This window comes from Rhagoletis zephyria, unplaced genomic scaffold, assembly GCF_001687245.7.
Source record: "Rhagoletis zephyria isolate East Lansing unplaced genomic scaffold, Rhagoletis_zephyria_1.1 Rzeph_scaffold_09237, whole genome shotgun sequence".
Classification (NCBI taxonomy): domain Eukaryota; kingdom Metazoa; phylum Arthropoda; class Insecta; order Diptera; family Tephritidae; genus Rhagoletis; species Rhagoletis zephyria.
Genome location: NW_016166316.1, coordinates 12,217 through 24,676, shown reverse-complemented (window position 1 = coordinate 24,676; position 12,460 = coordinate 12,217). Strand labels below are relative to the sequence as shown.

The window sequence follows — 12,460 nt, the reverse complement described above, 5'->3', positions numbered from 1 at the left end:
TACATTTTGAGACACTATTTGGAACGAACTGTGAACACCCCAATTGTTCAACTTTGAGTTCAACATTTGCGTTTAACTCAGCGCAGGGTTGCACGAAAAAAAAGTTGAATGGCTAAAAATATCAAAATATGAAAAAATATCAAAATATTCGCCATAAAAAGGTGTTTGCATNAATCGCTTTCAACAAAGTTGGTCGCCAGCCAACATTTAGCCATTCAACTTTTTTTCCTTGCGTTGAGTTGAACGCAATTGTTGAACGCAAAGTTGAATAATGCAAACACTGCTGTAACAATAACATCAAATCGCTGGTATTGCCACTTTATTTCACATTTCAGTTGCGCTATTATACTCAGTTTACACTATACACTTCTTCTTCTTCTTCTTGTTCTTCTTCTTTTTTTACTTTCACCTAAATAAGATCAGATTTATTAAAAATTTTCGCCTGCGGCGCTTTTCCATAAAAATCAATACTTCGTTAAATAATGGAAATTTTATATAAAAAATCGCACTTTTGGCTTACTTTTAATTACAGCTAAAATAAGTGTAAACCATAAAAGTAGCGCTGCCACGGTATAGCGAAATTTGCTATTATATTTTGGTTAGAATATCTTATTTAGGTGAAAGTAAAAAAATAAGAAGAAGAAGAAGAAGGGTATAGTGTAAATTGAGTAGAAAAGCGCAACTGAAATGTGAAGTAAAGTGGCAATACCAGCGATTTGAGGTTATAATAATTTTGGCAGGCGCAAAGTTTGTTTACTCTGTTTTATTAACGAAATATATAAAATAAAAGTGAATAAATGATTTGGTTTGCATAAAATAATAACCGGAGACGTTCTAATAGTGTTTTAAAAGTGGAAACTGGTGATTTAGTACATTTTTGACGTGGTAATTGCTCATAGAAAACAACGAAATTTAACAAAAGTTTTTTGTTTATAACTTTGAAATGGTTAATAATATTAGCCCTCCCCTCCAGATTGTTAATAGGGGGGCCGAAAAGCGTCGTTTGGTACCTCTCCCGACTTTTCCGGACACTTTTTAGGGGTTGTTACCCTAGACTAGAGAATTACCCTTACCAGTTTTAGTCCGAGAATTTTTTGCTGGTAAATGTGTCAAACTATCAGCTGTAGTGTGTTTGGCAACCAAATTGTAAACAAAAGAAAAGTGCACTCTGCTAATTCATGTTGAAAAGTATTTAATTACTTCTTTAAGTGGATTCTAATTAATTTGAAAGTATTTTTGGTTATTTACATGTGAGAGCTGAGCGTGCTTACATAAAAAATAAGCAAAAATTTACAACCAAAAATGGAGGTTATGTTGAAGTTGACAGAAGTTACCATTTTTTACTAGAAAGCGATCCCGTACTTTTCAATGTTACTCTCTCGCTCTGAGCGAATTTTTATTTTTTGACAGTTTGACTAGTCGGAGTCCGAGGAATACGGGATTGCACCTTTCATTGGAAGAATGGAATGGAAAGTACATTCATGCCCGAGGGATTACGCAATCGCAGGTAAGAAGGTTGCAAAAAGTAGTAAATCTAATTTGTAATTAACACTAATTATTTTTTCTCCTTTCAGGTTCCGAAAATTGAGCCTCGGCTTAGAAAATTAAGCATCTGGATCCCACCAAAGGCTTATGGCGTATATGTGTATATATGTATACACGTAGGCATCCTACCAATTTCACTTGCCTTTTTTTTGTTTGGTGGCAGAATACCGATCTCCCACGAAGGGACTTNAAAACCGGACGGCGAGGAAACTCATAGTTTACGAGTAATTTGTTGTTAAAGTTGAAAATTTCACCTAACCAAATGTACGATAACAAACCATTTCAAACAAATACAAGTGAACAGAAAACACACATTTCAACTAAACTAAGCTCTTTGAACGTTTATTTAATTTAAATTTTATTAATTTCATTATTTAACGATGAGGAACATGTTTATGAATAATTTGTTTATTTTCCATTAGACAACCGAAATAGTAAAACTGTCAAATAATAAAAATTCGCTCAGAGCGAGAGAGTAACATTGAAAAGTACGGGATCGATTTATAGTAAAAAATGGTAACTTCTGTCAACTTCAAGATAACCTCCAAATTTTGGTTGTAAATGTTTGCTTATTTTATATGTAAACACACTCAGCTCACATATGTAAATAACCAAAAATACTTTCTGTTTACACGGGGCGGTTGCGAATTACGCTCCGGTGTAAATAGAGCTGAAAGAAATAAATAGAACCAAGCTATTGTGATTTTAGTGTTAATTCAATACAGGGTCAATTTATTTCAATATATATATATGTTGGTATAACAAAATATTTAAATACCTTTGGACTGGAGTGGCCTGGTAGCTGCTGCGCTCGCGTTGATCTTCTTAAACGAAGTGAAGTACAGGACTTGCGGGATTTTAAATCGGACCGCCGTACAACCGATATTAAGGGGAAACTTAACGAAGGTTTATTGTCCGGAGGGAAACTTTAGTTAACGGCGCGAATTAATATTAGTACGTGTGCACATGTATGTGTGTGTACATATGCACATATGCCAACATTAGGGCCGGTCGCAAAAATATAGAAATATTTAGGGTGAAGGCCTAAACATGCCGGTCACCTTGCGGCAAGCAACATGCAACATCTATGCAGCAACTACCAGATCAACTATATACATGTCCAAGCAAAATGTTATAAAAATTCATAAAAAATGTGTTTCTCTGGCTTCGTTGGAGAGGGGCCAGATTCCTCGTTCGTCGTCCCGCATCGTCTCACTTGCGTTCTCCTAAGTTGCTGCTTGAGGGGAATGGATGTAAAGTATAAGAGTAAAGTGACGTGGACATTTTCAAGTGCACTTTTATTGAGAAGAAGAAAGATTCATAAAAATAAATTTCAAAAATTCATATGTAGAACTTGATTCGATCAGAAAAGTTATAAATATAGATGTATTTGTATATGTTTATGCTCTGGTAACGCCAGAGAATACCCATCCGAAGATGGTGCCCGGCAGGATTACGTCGGCGTAAACGTCAATGCCGAGGACTAGGCGAATGGGCGTCGAACTATAGAAATGTGGGTCGGCCAACCGAATGTACTGGTATGCTGTGGCGATGACAGGATCTAGGTTGCTGGCTGGCGATACGCGGTGGTAGTTCCATTTAACCGTCGCGTGGGTCGCAATACGTTTATTATCGCCGTGCTTTCCTCGAAGGCATAAGACGCAAACCGTTTGTTTTTGTTTTTACTCCAATTGTTAGAGTGGTGCGTACTAAATAATTTTAGTAATCCGAGCCCTGTTTCACACATATGACAATGAAGGAAATTCATTCACATCAGTTGCGATCCCGTACGAGTCCGGACTAGTCAGAANGAAATTCATTCACATCAGTTGCGATCTCGTACGAGTCCGGACTAGTCAGAATCAGTCAGATTTTACTGGAAATCGATCCCGTACTTCTGATCGAATCAAGTTCTACATATGAATTTTTGAAATTTATTTTTATGAATCTTTCTTCTTCTCAATAAAAATGCACTTGAAAATATCCACGTCTCTTTACTCTTATACTTTACATCCATTCCCCTCAAGCAGCATCTTAGGAGAACGCAAGTGAGACGATGCGGGACGACGAACGAGGAATCTGGCCCCTCTCCAACGAAACCAGAGAAACACATTTTTTATGAATTTTTATAATATTTTGCTTGGACATGTATATAGTTGATCTGGTAGTTGCTGCATAGATGTTGGATGTTGCTTGCCACAAGGTGACCGNTAGTTGCTGCATAGATGTTGGATGTTGCTTGCCGCAAGGTGACCGGAACGTTTAAGCCTTCACCCTAAATATTTCTATATTTTTGCGACCCGCCCTAATGTTGGCATATGTGCATTTGTACAAACACATACATGTGCACACGTACTAATATTAATTCGCGCCGTTAACAAAAGTTTCCCTCCGGACAATAAACCCCCTTAATATCGGTTGTCCGGCGGTCCGATTTAAAATCCCGCAAGTCCTGTACTTCACTTCGGGTTAGAGGATCAACGCCAGCGCAGCAGCTACCAGGCCACTCCAGCCCAAAGGTATTTAAATAGTTTGTTATACCAACATATATATATATATATATATTGAAATAAATTGACCCTGTATTGAATTAACACTAAAATCACAATAGCTTGGTTCTATTTATTTCTTTCAGCTCTATTTACACCGGAGCGTGATTCGCAACCGCCCCCGTGTAAACAGAAAGTATTTTTGGTTATTTACATATGTGAGCTGAGTGTGTTTACATATAAAATAAGCAAACATTTACAACCAAAATTTGGAGGTTATCTTGAAGTTGACAGAAGTTACCATTTTTTACTGGAAATCGATCCCGTACTTTTCAATGTTACTCTCTCGCTCTGAGCGAATTTTTATTATTTGACAGTTTTACTATTTCGGTTGTCTAATGGAAAATAAACAAATTATTTATAAACATGTTCCTCGTCGTTAAATAATGAAATTAATAAAATTTAAATTAAATAAACGTTCAAAGAGCTTAGTTTAGTTGAAATGTGTGTTTTGAAATTGCTTGTTATCGTACATTTGGTTAGGTGAAATTTTCAACTTTAACAACAAATTACTCGTAAACTATGAGTTTCCTCGCCGTCCGGTTTTCAGTTTTGTGATGCGTACGACCCCCTCTACACCCCGCATAAAGTCATTTTGTTCAAAGTTTGGTGCACTCTCGCGAAGTCAACCCAAACAATGTGTTGTGACATGTCATTCCATCTCAAACATAAGGGGTATTCTCTGAGTCTTGCAAAGCCCTTGCATGGTGCACAGATTGCACGGATTGCACGGTTAAAACCGGTTTTCGTATGGGACAGCTTTGCAAACCGTGCAATCCATGCAACGTGCAAGGGCTTTGCAAGACTCAGAGAATACCCCTATACTGTTTTAGCATGTCGTTGCCACTTAGCTAAGCTGTTGTTCGCTGTTGTACTTCTGTAGCATATTTTTAATTCTGTTTGATCCTGCCTTAGATGAAAATATATACAGGTTTTTAATTAGACAATTCTTTAAAGCATTTTACTATAATAGGTGCTTACATTCACAAAGTCTCTTCCCGTATATAAAATGTAATTAATAATGCTGACTATAGGTGCGTTTGTTTAAAATCTCCAGTAAAAACCAACCAACGACGAAATGTCACCAGTTCTCTCACAAGAGAAAAATATCCAAAACAGTACGCGAACAGAAAATTTGCAAAAACATGCAAGTTAGACGAACAGCTGATATATTTTTTTTTACATTCAAAAGTGTAAAATATAAAACGTACGAAATCTCACTACAAAATGGTATCCTGACGCAGTTTATTGATTAAACAAATAATTACTTACTTCTTACAAGTTCAATTAGTCGCATTTTGTCATTTTTAACTTAAAAACCATCAATTTCAATTTTGTGATTTGCGTAAATTCAATATATAATATAATTTTCATTGACTTTAAAGGTTAGCATTAGCAGAATGCAATGCATTTACTAACACCCAGGTGCGAACTCGAAACTTCTAAGTTTGTTGTAATTTATTTAGCTTCCCAGAAAACGTATTTAAGTCGGTTACCCTGATTCTATGGAAGACATCCCACGTAGTATTGCACTGCGTCAAGATCAAGGGAAAGATATTATAAAACCTGTACAGCCTCTATTGCGTGAAATATCACTGAAAACGAGGATTGTTTTTTTTTGTTACGGGAGTTGCTAAGCGTACTACCCGGAAGTTTATGATCCTATCTAGATGAAATTGTACCAGGCATTAATTACTCTTTGAACGATAAAACCCCAACAAGCAATACTAAAATCGATACGTTAGGGTTATTGTGCTCATTGTTAGCAAGTAACACACCTTCATATTTTTTCCAACCACATATTTCTTTATTGGTACCACTTATCGTTAATGCGGTGTTTGACTCGTTTTATAAAATTTCCACAGAAGCGCTTCAAGTGTTACAAGAACTTGTAAAAAGTTTTACGGTCTATGCAAGTTCCAGTAGTTCCATTACACACTACCTTTGAAATAAGTCCCTTCGTGGGAGATCGGTATTCTGCCACCAAACAAAAAAAAGGCAAGTGAAATTGGTAGGATGCCTACGTGTATACATATATACACATATACGCCATAAGCCTTTGGTGGGATCCAGATGCTTAATTTTCTAAGCCGAGGCTCAATTTTCGGAACCTGAAAGGAGAAAAAATAATTAGTGTTAATTACAAATTAGATTTACTACTTTTTGCAACCTCCTTACCTGCGATTGCGTAATCCCTCGGGCATGAATGTACTTTCCATTCCATTCTTCCAATGGAAGGTGCAATCCCGTATTCCTCGGACAGTACGGGATCGCTTTCTAGTAAAAAAATGGTAACTTCTGTCAACTTCAACATAACCTCCATTTTTTGGTTGTAAATTTTTGCTTATTTTTACTTTCAAATTCATTAGAATCCACTTAAACAAGTAATTAAATACTTTTCAACATGAATTAGCAGAGCGCACTTTTCTTTTGTTTACAATTTGGTTGCCAAACACACTACAGCTGATCGTTTGACACATTTACCAGCAAAAAATTCTCGGACTAAAACTGGTAACGGTAATTCTCTAGTGTAGGGTAACAACCCCTAAAAAAGGTCCGGAAAAGTCGGGAGGGGTACCAAACGACGCTTTTCGGCCCCCCCTATTAACAATCTGGAGGGGAGGGCTAATATTATTAACCATTTATGTTATGCTTCCTGCCGGGGGATCCAAATAAGATTTCGGCACTTTAATTTATTTGTTATTTGTACGAGTGGTATGAGTTTTATTTCCTACATTTTATGAAATTGTTAAAAAAGAATACAAACAAGGAATACAATTAACTTACGCTTTGTGCGTCCTCCCGACTCTGCTGCGACTATAGATTTAACTCGAAATTGATATTTTTGTTAGAACAAACGACAGAGTTGCCCCACAACTCCTTTTCTAAAACCAAGCACGGTCGCATTTCAGAGGCGAAAGAACGCATTCACACCAAATTAATAACACTGAATTTACACGAGAAATAAAATAAAGAATAAATCTCCAACAATTTAAAAGTTATAAACAAAAAACTTTTGTTAAATTTCGTTGTTTTCTATGAGCAATTACCACGTCAAAAATGCACTAAATCACCNTCCCAGCCTCCGTGAATCTAGCTCAGCTCAGGTTCACCAACGTCCAACTTCGCCAACATCCACACCGGTCTCTTGAAGACGCCCAATTTCGTCTTTACATCCGCTGCTCTGACCTGAGAGTCCGTGCCAGGGTACACGTGGGTAACTCTTCCCAGGAGCCATTTCGAACGGTGCACACTCGAGTCACAAATAAGGACGACATCATCGACGGCCAATGTTGCAACTGGTTGATACCACTTAGTCCGTCGACACAGGTCTGGAAGATATTCCGACAGCCACTTCTTCCAAAATCGATGCTGGAGCTGTTGGACTTTCCGCCACTGCTTCCTGGTTGCTCGGAGCTTCTCTTCTAGCGGGATGAGCGTCTGATCAGAATTGGCTGTGCTTAAAAGGAAATGATTAGGGGTGAGGGGTTCATCGGTAGGTGAGTCTAACGGTATATGCGTGAGCGGACGCGAATTAACTATGTTCTCTGCCTTGCACATAAGGCTATACAATGCGTGCTCCTGTATACTCTCGCTGTGTAGTACGTCACCCATAGCTCGTTTCCCGCTGCGCACCAGCCTTTCCCAACAGCCACCTTCGTGAGGGTTCAGCGGGCAGTTGAAAACCCATTGGATGCCCTCTTTCGACAGCGCATCAGCTATGTTTCCGCACTCGAACTCGTATAGCTGTCGCTTCAATTCCCGGTCGGCTCCGACAAAATTTGTGCCGTTGTCAGAGCGAATGCGTACTGGTGTTCCTCGCCGGTTCATGAAGTTTCGAATGCACATCAAGCACGTATCGGTTGACATATCCCTGGCTATTTCTAAATGCACAGCTCGAGTAGTCAAGCACGTAAATAGGGCTATCCAACGCTTCTCGCTGCGACGACCCGCCACTATTACGAAGGGTCCCATGTAGTCCAGGCCGACGTAGGAGAACGGTCTCACGAATGGCGTAACTCTGTCTTCAGGCAATTGCCCCATCATTGGCACGGTGGGCCGAGCCCGATTCCTTTTACATACGACACACCTCCTTGTAGCCTGCTTAACCACAACTCTGATGTGGGGAATCCAGTACCGTCTACGTATCTCTGCGATAATTGTCGCATCATTTTGATGGCGCCAAGTTCGGTGATAGTTATCCACGATCAAATCGGTAACACGATGAGTTTTAGGGAGTATAATTGGTCGACGAGCTACCGGGGAAATAGCCATTGCATTGTTTAGTCTTCCATTGACTCGCATGACTCCAAAGTCGTCCAAGTATGGTGTCAACTTCCATAGTCTGCTACTTCGCCCTACGCACCCGTGCAATTTCAACGATTCATAGTCTTCGCCATAAGCATTAATTTGTACTGCTCGGCAGATAACCAAATCTGCCCTCTCCAGGTCCGATGAGTCTAGCCAGGCCAGTTTTCTCTTGCCCGTGGTTTGCTTGCAATTATCGGAGAAGCGTAATATCCAGGCAATAATCCTCTTCAATCGCTGGAACGATGAGTATCTATCAAAGGGTGTTAAGTCATTCGGAATTACTAGAAATAATAGTTTTGCGCGCAACTCTTCAGCCGTTTCTCCATGACCTACTTGTTCTGGCCATTTACTTTGGCTTTCCAGTAAAAACGCCAACACTGCCGATTGTAGTTCCAAACGAGGAATCGAGGTCAGCTTCATCGGCGCACACTTGGTCTTGCCTGCTATGAACGACAGCTCAACAACTCCTTTTGTGTCTACGATTCTCCAATATGCCACCGCCGCATAGGCCAACTCACTGGCATCTGCAAAAACGTGTAGCTCCACTGGAATGCTCATGAAATATACACCATAGCATCGCGATATGCAGAGCTTTTCCAAATCCTCAAGCATCACGAGCCATCTCTCCCAAAGTACGCGCGCATCCGATGGTATTTCTTCATCCCAATCGACTTGCTTCCTCCATGTTAGCTGCAGTATAAGTTTGGCCACCAATGAGTACTCCGCTGCAAGGACGAAGGAGTCGAATACTGACATGGCAATACTCAGCGCTTCTCGTTTCGTAGGGGTTCGTTTTCCTTCCAACAACTTCTTGTCAACCCTTCCAAATGATTTTCCGAAACGAAGCGCGTCTTGGGTCGTGTCCCAGCACATGCCTAACACCTTTTGAAACTCCATAGGCTTTTTATCGAGGCTGTAAACTTGTTGATCTCCGCTGCTGTCGTTGAACGTTCGGTTAACTAAAGGAGAGTTGGAAATAAAACGTTTTAAATCAAACCCACCTTTCGCATGTACCCACACGATTTCCGGAATTATTTTCAGAGCATCGCTTTCGCTGGAGAAGCAGTGAACCAAGTCATCAACATAATGGTTATTGATTATTGCGCTGACAGCTTCAGGAAATTTATCTTCGTGCTGGAGTGCATTGTAGTTTTTGACGAACTACGCCGAACAAGGTGAGCACGTTGCTCCGAATGTCATGACTGTCATGGCATAATCTTCGATTGGCTGTCTTGAGTTTTCCCTCCAAAGGAATCTTTGCGCCTCCTGATCGTCCTCGCGCATCTTCACCTGGTGAAACATCTCGACAATATCCGCGCACACATCAATCATTCGTTGCCGGAATTTCATTAACACCACTGGGAGCGGTTGACATTGGTCAGGGCCACTCAGTAGTGCCGAATTTAGGGAACAGCCACTAACGTTTGCGGCAGCGTCGAAAACTAACCTCAACTTTCCTGGTTTGTTTGGGTTGTACACTGCGAAGTGAGGCAGGTACCACGTGCGGCTACTTTCTATTCTCAGCTCATCGTCGCGTAGTTTTCTCGAATACCCTTTCCTCCTATATTCAGCCATAGCCTGTACATATTCTCTTTTAAAATCGTTGTCTCGCTCGAAATTCTTCTCCAAAAGCAGCAAGCGTTTCTCAGCCATCTTACGACTGTCCGGCAAATTCGTTTGTGGACTTTTCCATAAAAGCCCCGTTTCGAAACGGTCGCCCTTCCGGACAGTTGTACTTTCCAACAACATCTTGGCCCTCTTATCGTCATCGCTCTCTACATGCTTAGCGCATCGCACACCCAGCTCATCACTGGCGATATATTCCTTCACCAGCTGTTCCAATGCGTCACCCTGGCTGGGACCGGCACGTGTGAAGAACAGTCGACTCGCACCCTTGACTGAACCGCTTTCCACCATACCGTAGACAATCCAACCCAGCTTTGTCAGGATTACAGCTGGACCTTTCCATCCATTTCTAATAACACGACGCGCAACTCCTAGATGAGCATTATCGATTCCAATTAACAATTCGGGGACCACATTCTCATAGTTGCAGGTTGGCAGACGAAAGCTCCTCGATGTTTATAGTTTGTGTTGGTAATTGAAGATTTGGGACCGTGCATACATTCTTCAGGCTAAATATCTTGCTATCCTTTCTCACACCCGAGATCCCAACGTCGAATCGCGCTGACATCTCTGTTACGGTATTGCTACCAAACCATTGGAGAGTAAGCTCTTCCTTGTTACCCTTTAGACCAAGTCTAGTTGCCAAGTTTTCGTTCATTAATGAAATCGCCGACCCTTCATCGATAAAGGCATAGCTATCGATTTGCTTACCCTTAGCATACAACCGTACCGGTAAAATTTTGAACAAAATCTTTGTATTTATAGGCCTAACAACAGCGCTAGTAAACATAGGGTTCGCCCGTGGTGCGTCGCTTTCGGCACTTTTGTCGAGTAACCGGTGCACGCCTCTTTTTTTATTGTAACCTTCATTTCCCTCGCGTGTCGAACAACGCCTGCCTAAATGACCTGGTAGCAGACATCTGAAGCAAAACTTGAGCTGTCGAGAAACTGACCACCTCTGAGTACACGGCATATCTAGAAACTTTTTACAATTTTCCACCTCGTGCTCACCTGCACAAATTCGACAGCCCTTCTTATGGTATGAAAAAGTCTCTGACGTTGATCTCGGGTCGTCGTTGATTTTTGTGGTTCGTTTACGTTTATACACGCTACACTAACCACGCGAGCTAATTCTTGAAGCCAGTCGCTGAAATCCACTATGGTCGCTCTCGGAATAATCGTCACTGCATGCCTGGCCCACTCCAGCCTCCGTTGCACTGGTAGCTTCGACAACATTTCATCCATCAGCGTTGGGTTGCACAAATGATGATCACAGTTGGCTGCCTTCAGAAACGAAGCCAGATTTTGCACTTTAGTCGCGAACGGTATAAGCATCTGGATTCGATTTTCCGCAATAGGAGGCACGTCTCTCAGCCTACTAATCTGTCTCTTCACAAGTAACTCCGGACTACCGAATCGTTCTTCAAGGGTCTTCATAACGCATCGTACATTGCTGCTGTGAATCAGAAGGCACTCGACAGTATCTTTCGCCTTACCTTTTAGGGCTTTCTGCAGGCGCATCATATTCTGACGGTCGTCGTACCCGTACTCCTCCGATGTCATATAGAAGGCTTCCTTGAGCATAGGCCCGTCGAATTCGGGTAAATCGTAGAGCTTGCGGTGCTGCTGTTCTGTTCTACCCGCTGAGAGCGTGCGATTTAAATTTATTTATGCTGATGCTAGTGTGGATGTACTATCATCGTTTTCTGTATTCGTAGCTGGATTATTATTACCCGGGGGCTGTACATGAATTTCCCTTAACCGGCGGTTGCTGTTATCCAGCTCGACCTGTAGCGCGTTAATCTTTAACATCATTTCGTTTAACCTTTGTTCTACCGTTTGGCCACCCGTTATGTTTTCTATAATAGTTGTATTGAAATCATCTTCCTCTCTTTCTGACCTACTACCTGATGTGGAACGTGTTTGTGGCATTTTTCGCTAACTGGATTTTATGAAACGGCGAATAACGGAATAATCACGCGAGGCGACTTCTAACAGGCTACAGTACCGTATGCTAATTTATCGCAATACTACCCGACCTCCAAACACTCACTAATCACTTAAATGCACTCTTACCTGACCAATTCCCCAGCTCACTGCCCACTTGTGTCCAGGGCTTCCACGCTAGTTTGCTCCTCTTGGTTCCGTGCTGCTGATTACTATTGTTGGCGTCTAGGCAATGGCGATCTCCTTATGCCAAAAGCGAAATAAAAGTTGTTATGCTTCCTGCCGGGGGATCCAAATAAGAACTCGCCACTTTAATTTATTCGTTATTGGTACGAGTGGTATGAGTTTTATTTCCTACATTTTATGAAATTGATAAAAAAGAATACAAATAAGGAATACAATTAACTTACGCTTTGTGCGTCCTCCCGACTCTACTGCGACTATAGATTTAACTCGAAATTGATATTTTTGTTAGAACAAAC

The 12,460-nt window shown here is 40.9% G+C and overlaps 1 protein-coding gene across 1 annotated transcript; it reads right to left on the bottom strand.

Moving 5' to 3' along the window:
- Window positions 1–7,187: 7,187 nt before the first annotated feature.
- On the bottom strand, window positions 7,188–11,963 carry LOC108375628 (uncharacterized). Its single transcript, XM_017631773.1, has 5 exons — window positions 11,726–11,963; window positions 11,528–11,674; window positions 9,609–10,402; window positions 9,407–9,539; window positions 7,188–9,364 (listed from the first exon to the last, which is right to left on the bottom strand). Exons 1-5 carry the CDS (start codon window positions 11,961–11,963, stop codon window positions 7,188–7,190), a joined length of 3,489 nt encoding a protein of 1,162 aa, XP_017487262.1.
- Window positions 11,964–12,460: the final 497 nt, after the last annotated feature.

What these genes read in the sequence shown, in the direction of transcription:
- LOC108375628 (XM_017631773.1), bottom strand. Translation starts at nt 11,963, where the DNA reads ATGCCACAAACACGTTCCACATCAGGTAGTAGGTCAGAAAGAGAGGAA. An exon ending in GAATACAGAAAACGATGATA is followed by an intron (nt 11,675 to 11,725) that starts GTACATCCACAC and finishes GCACGCTCTCAG; the next exon opens with CGGGTAGAACAGAACAGCAG. An exon ending in TCGAAGATTATGCCATGACA is followed by an intron (nt 9,540 to 9,608) that starts GTCATGACATTC and finishes AATGCACTCCAG; the next exon opens with CACGAAGATAAATTTCCTGA.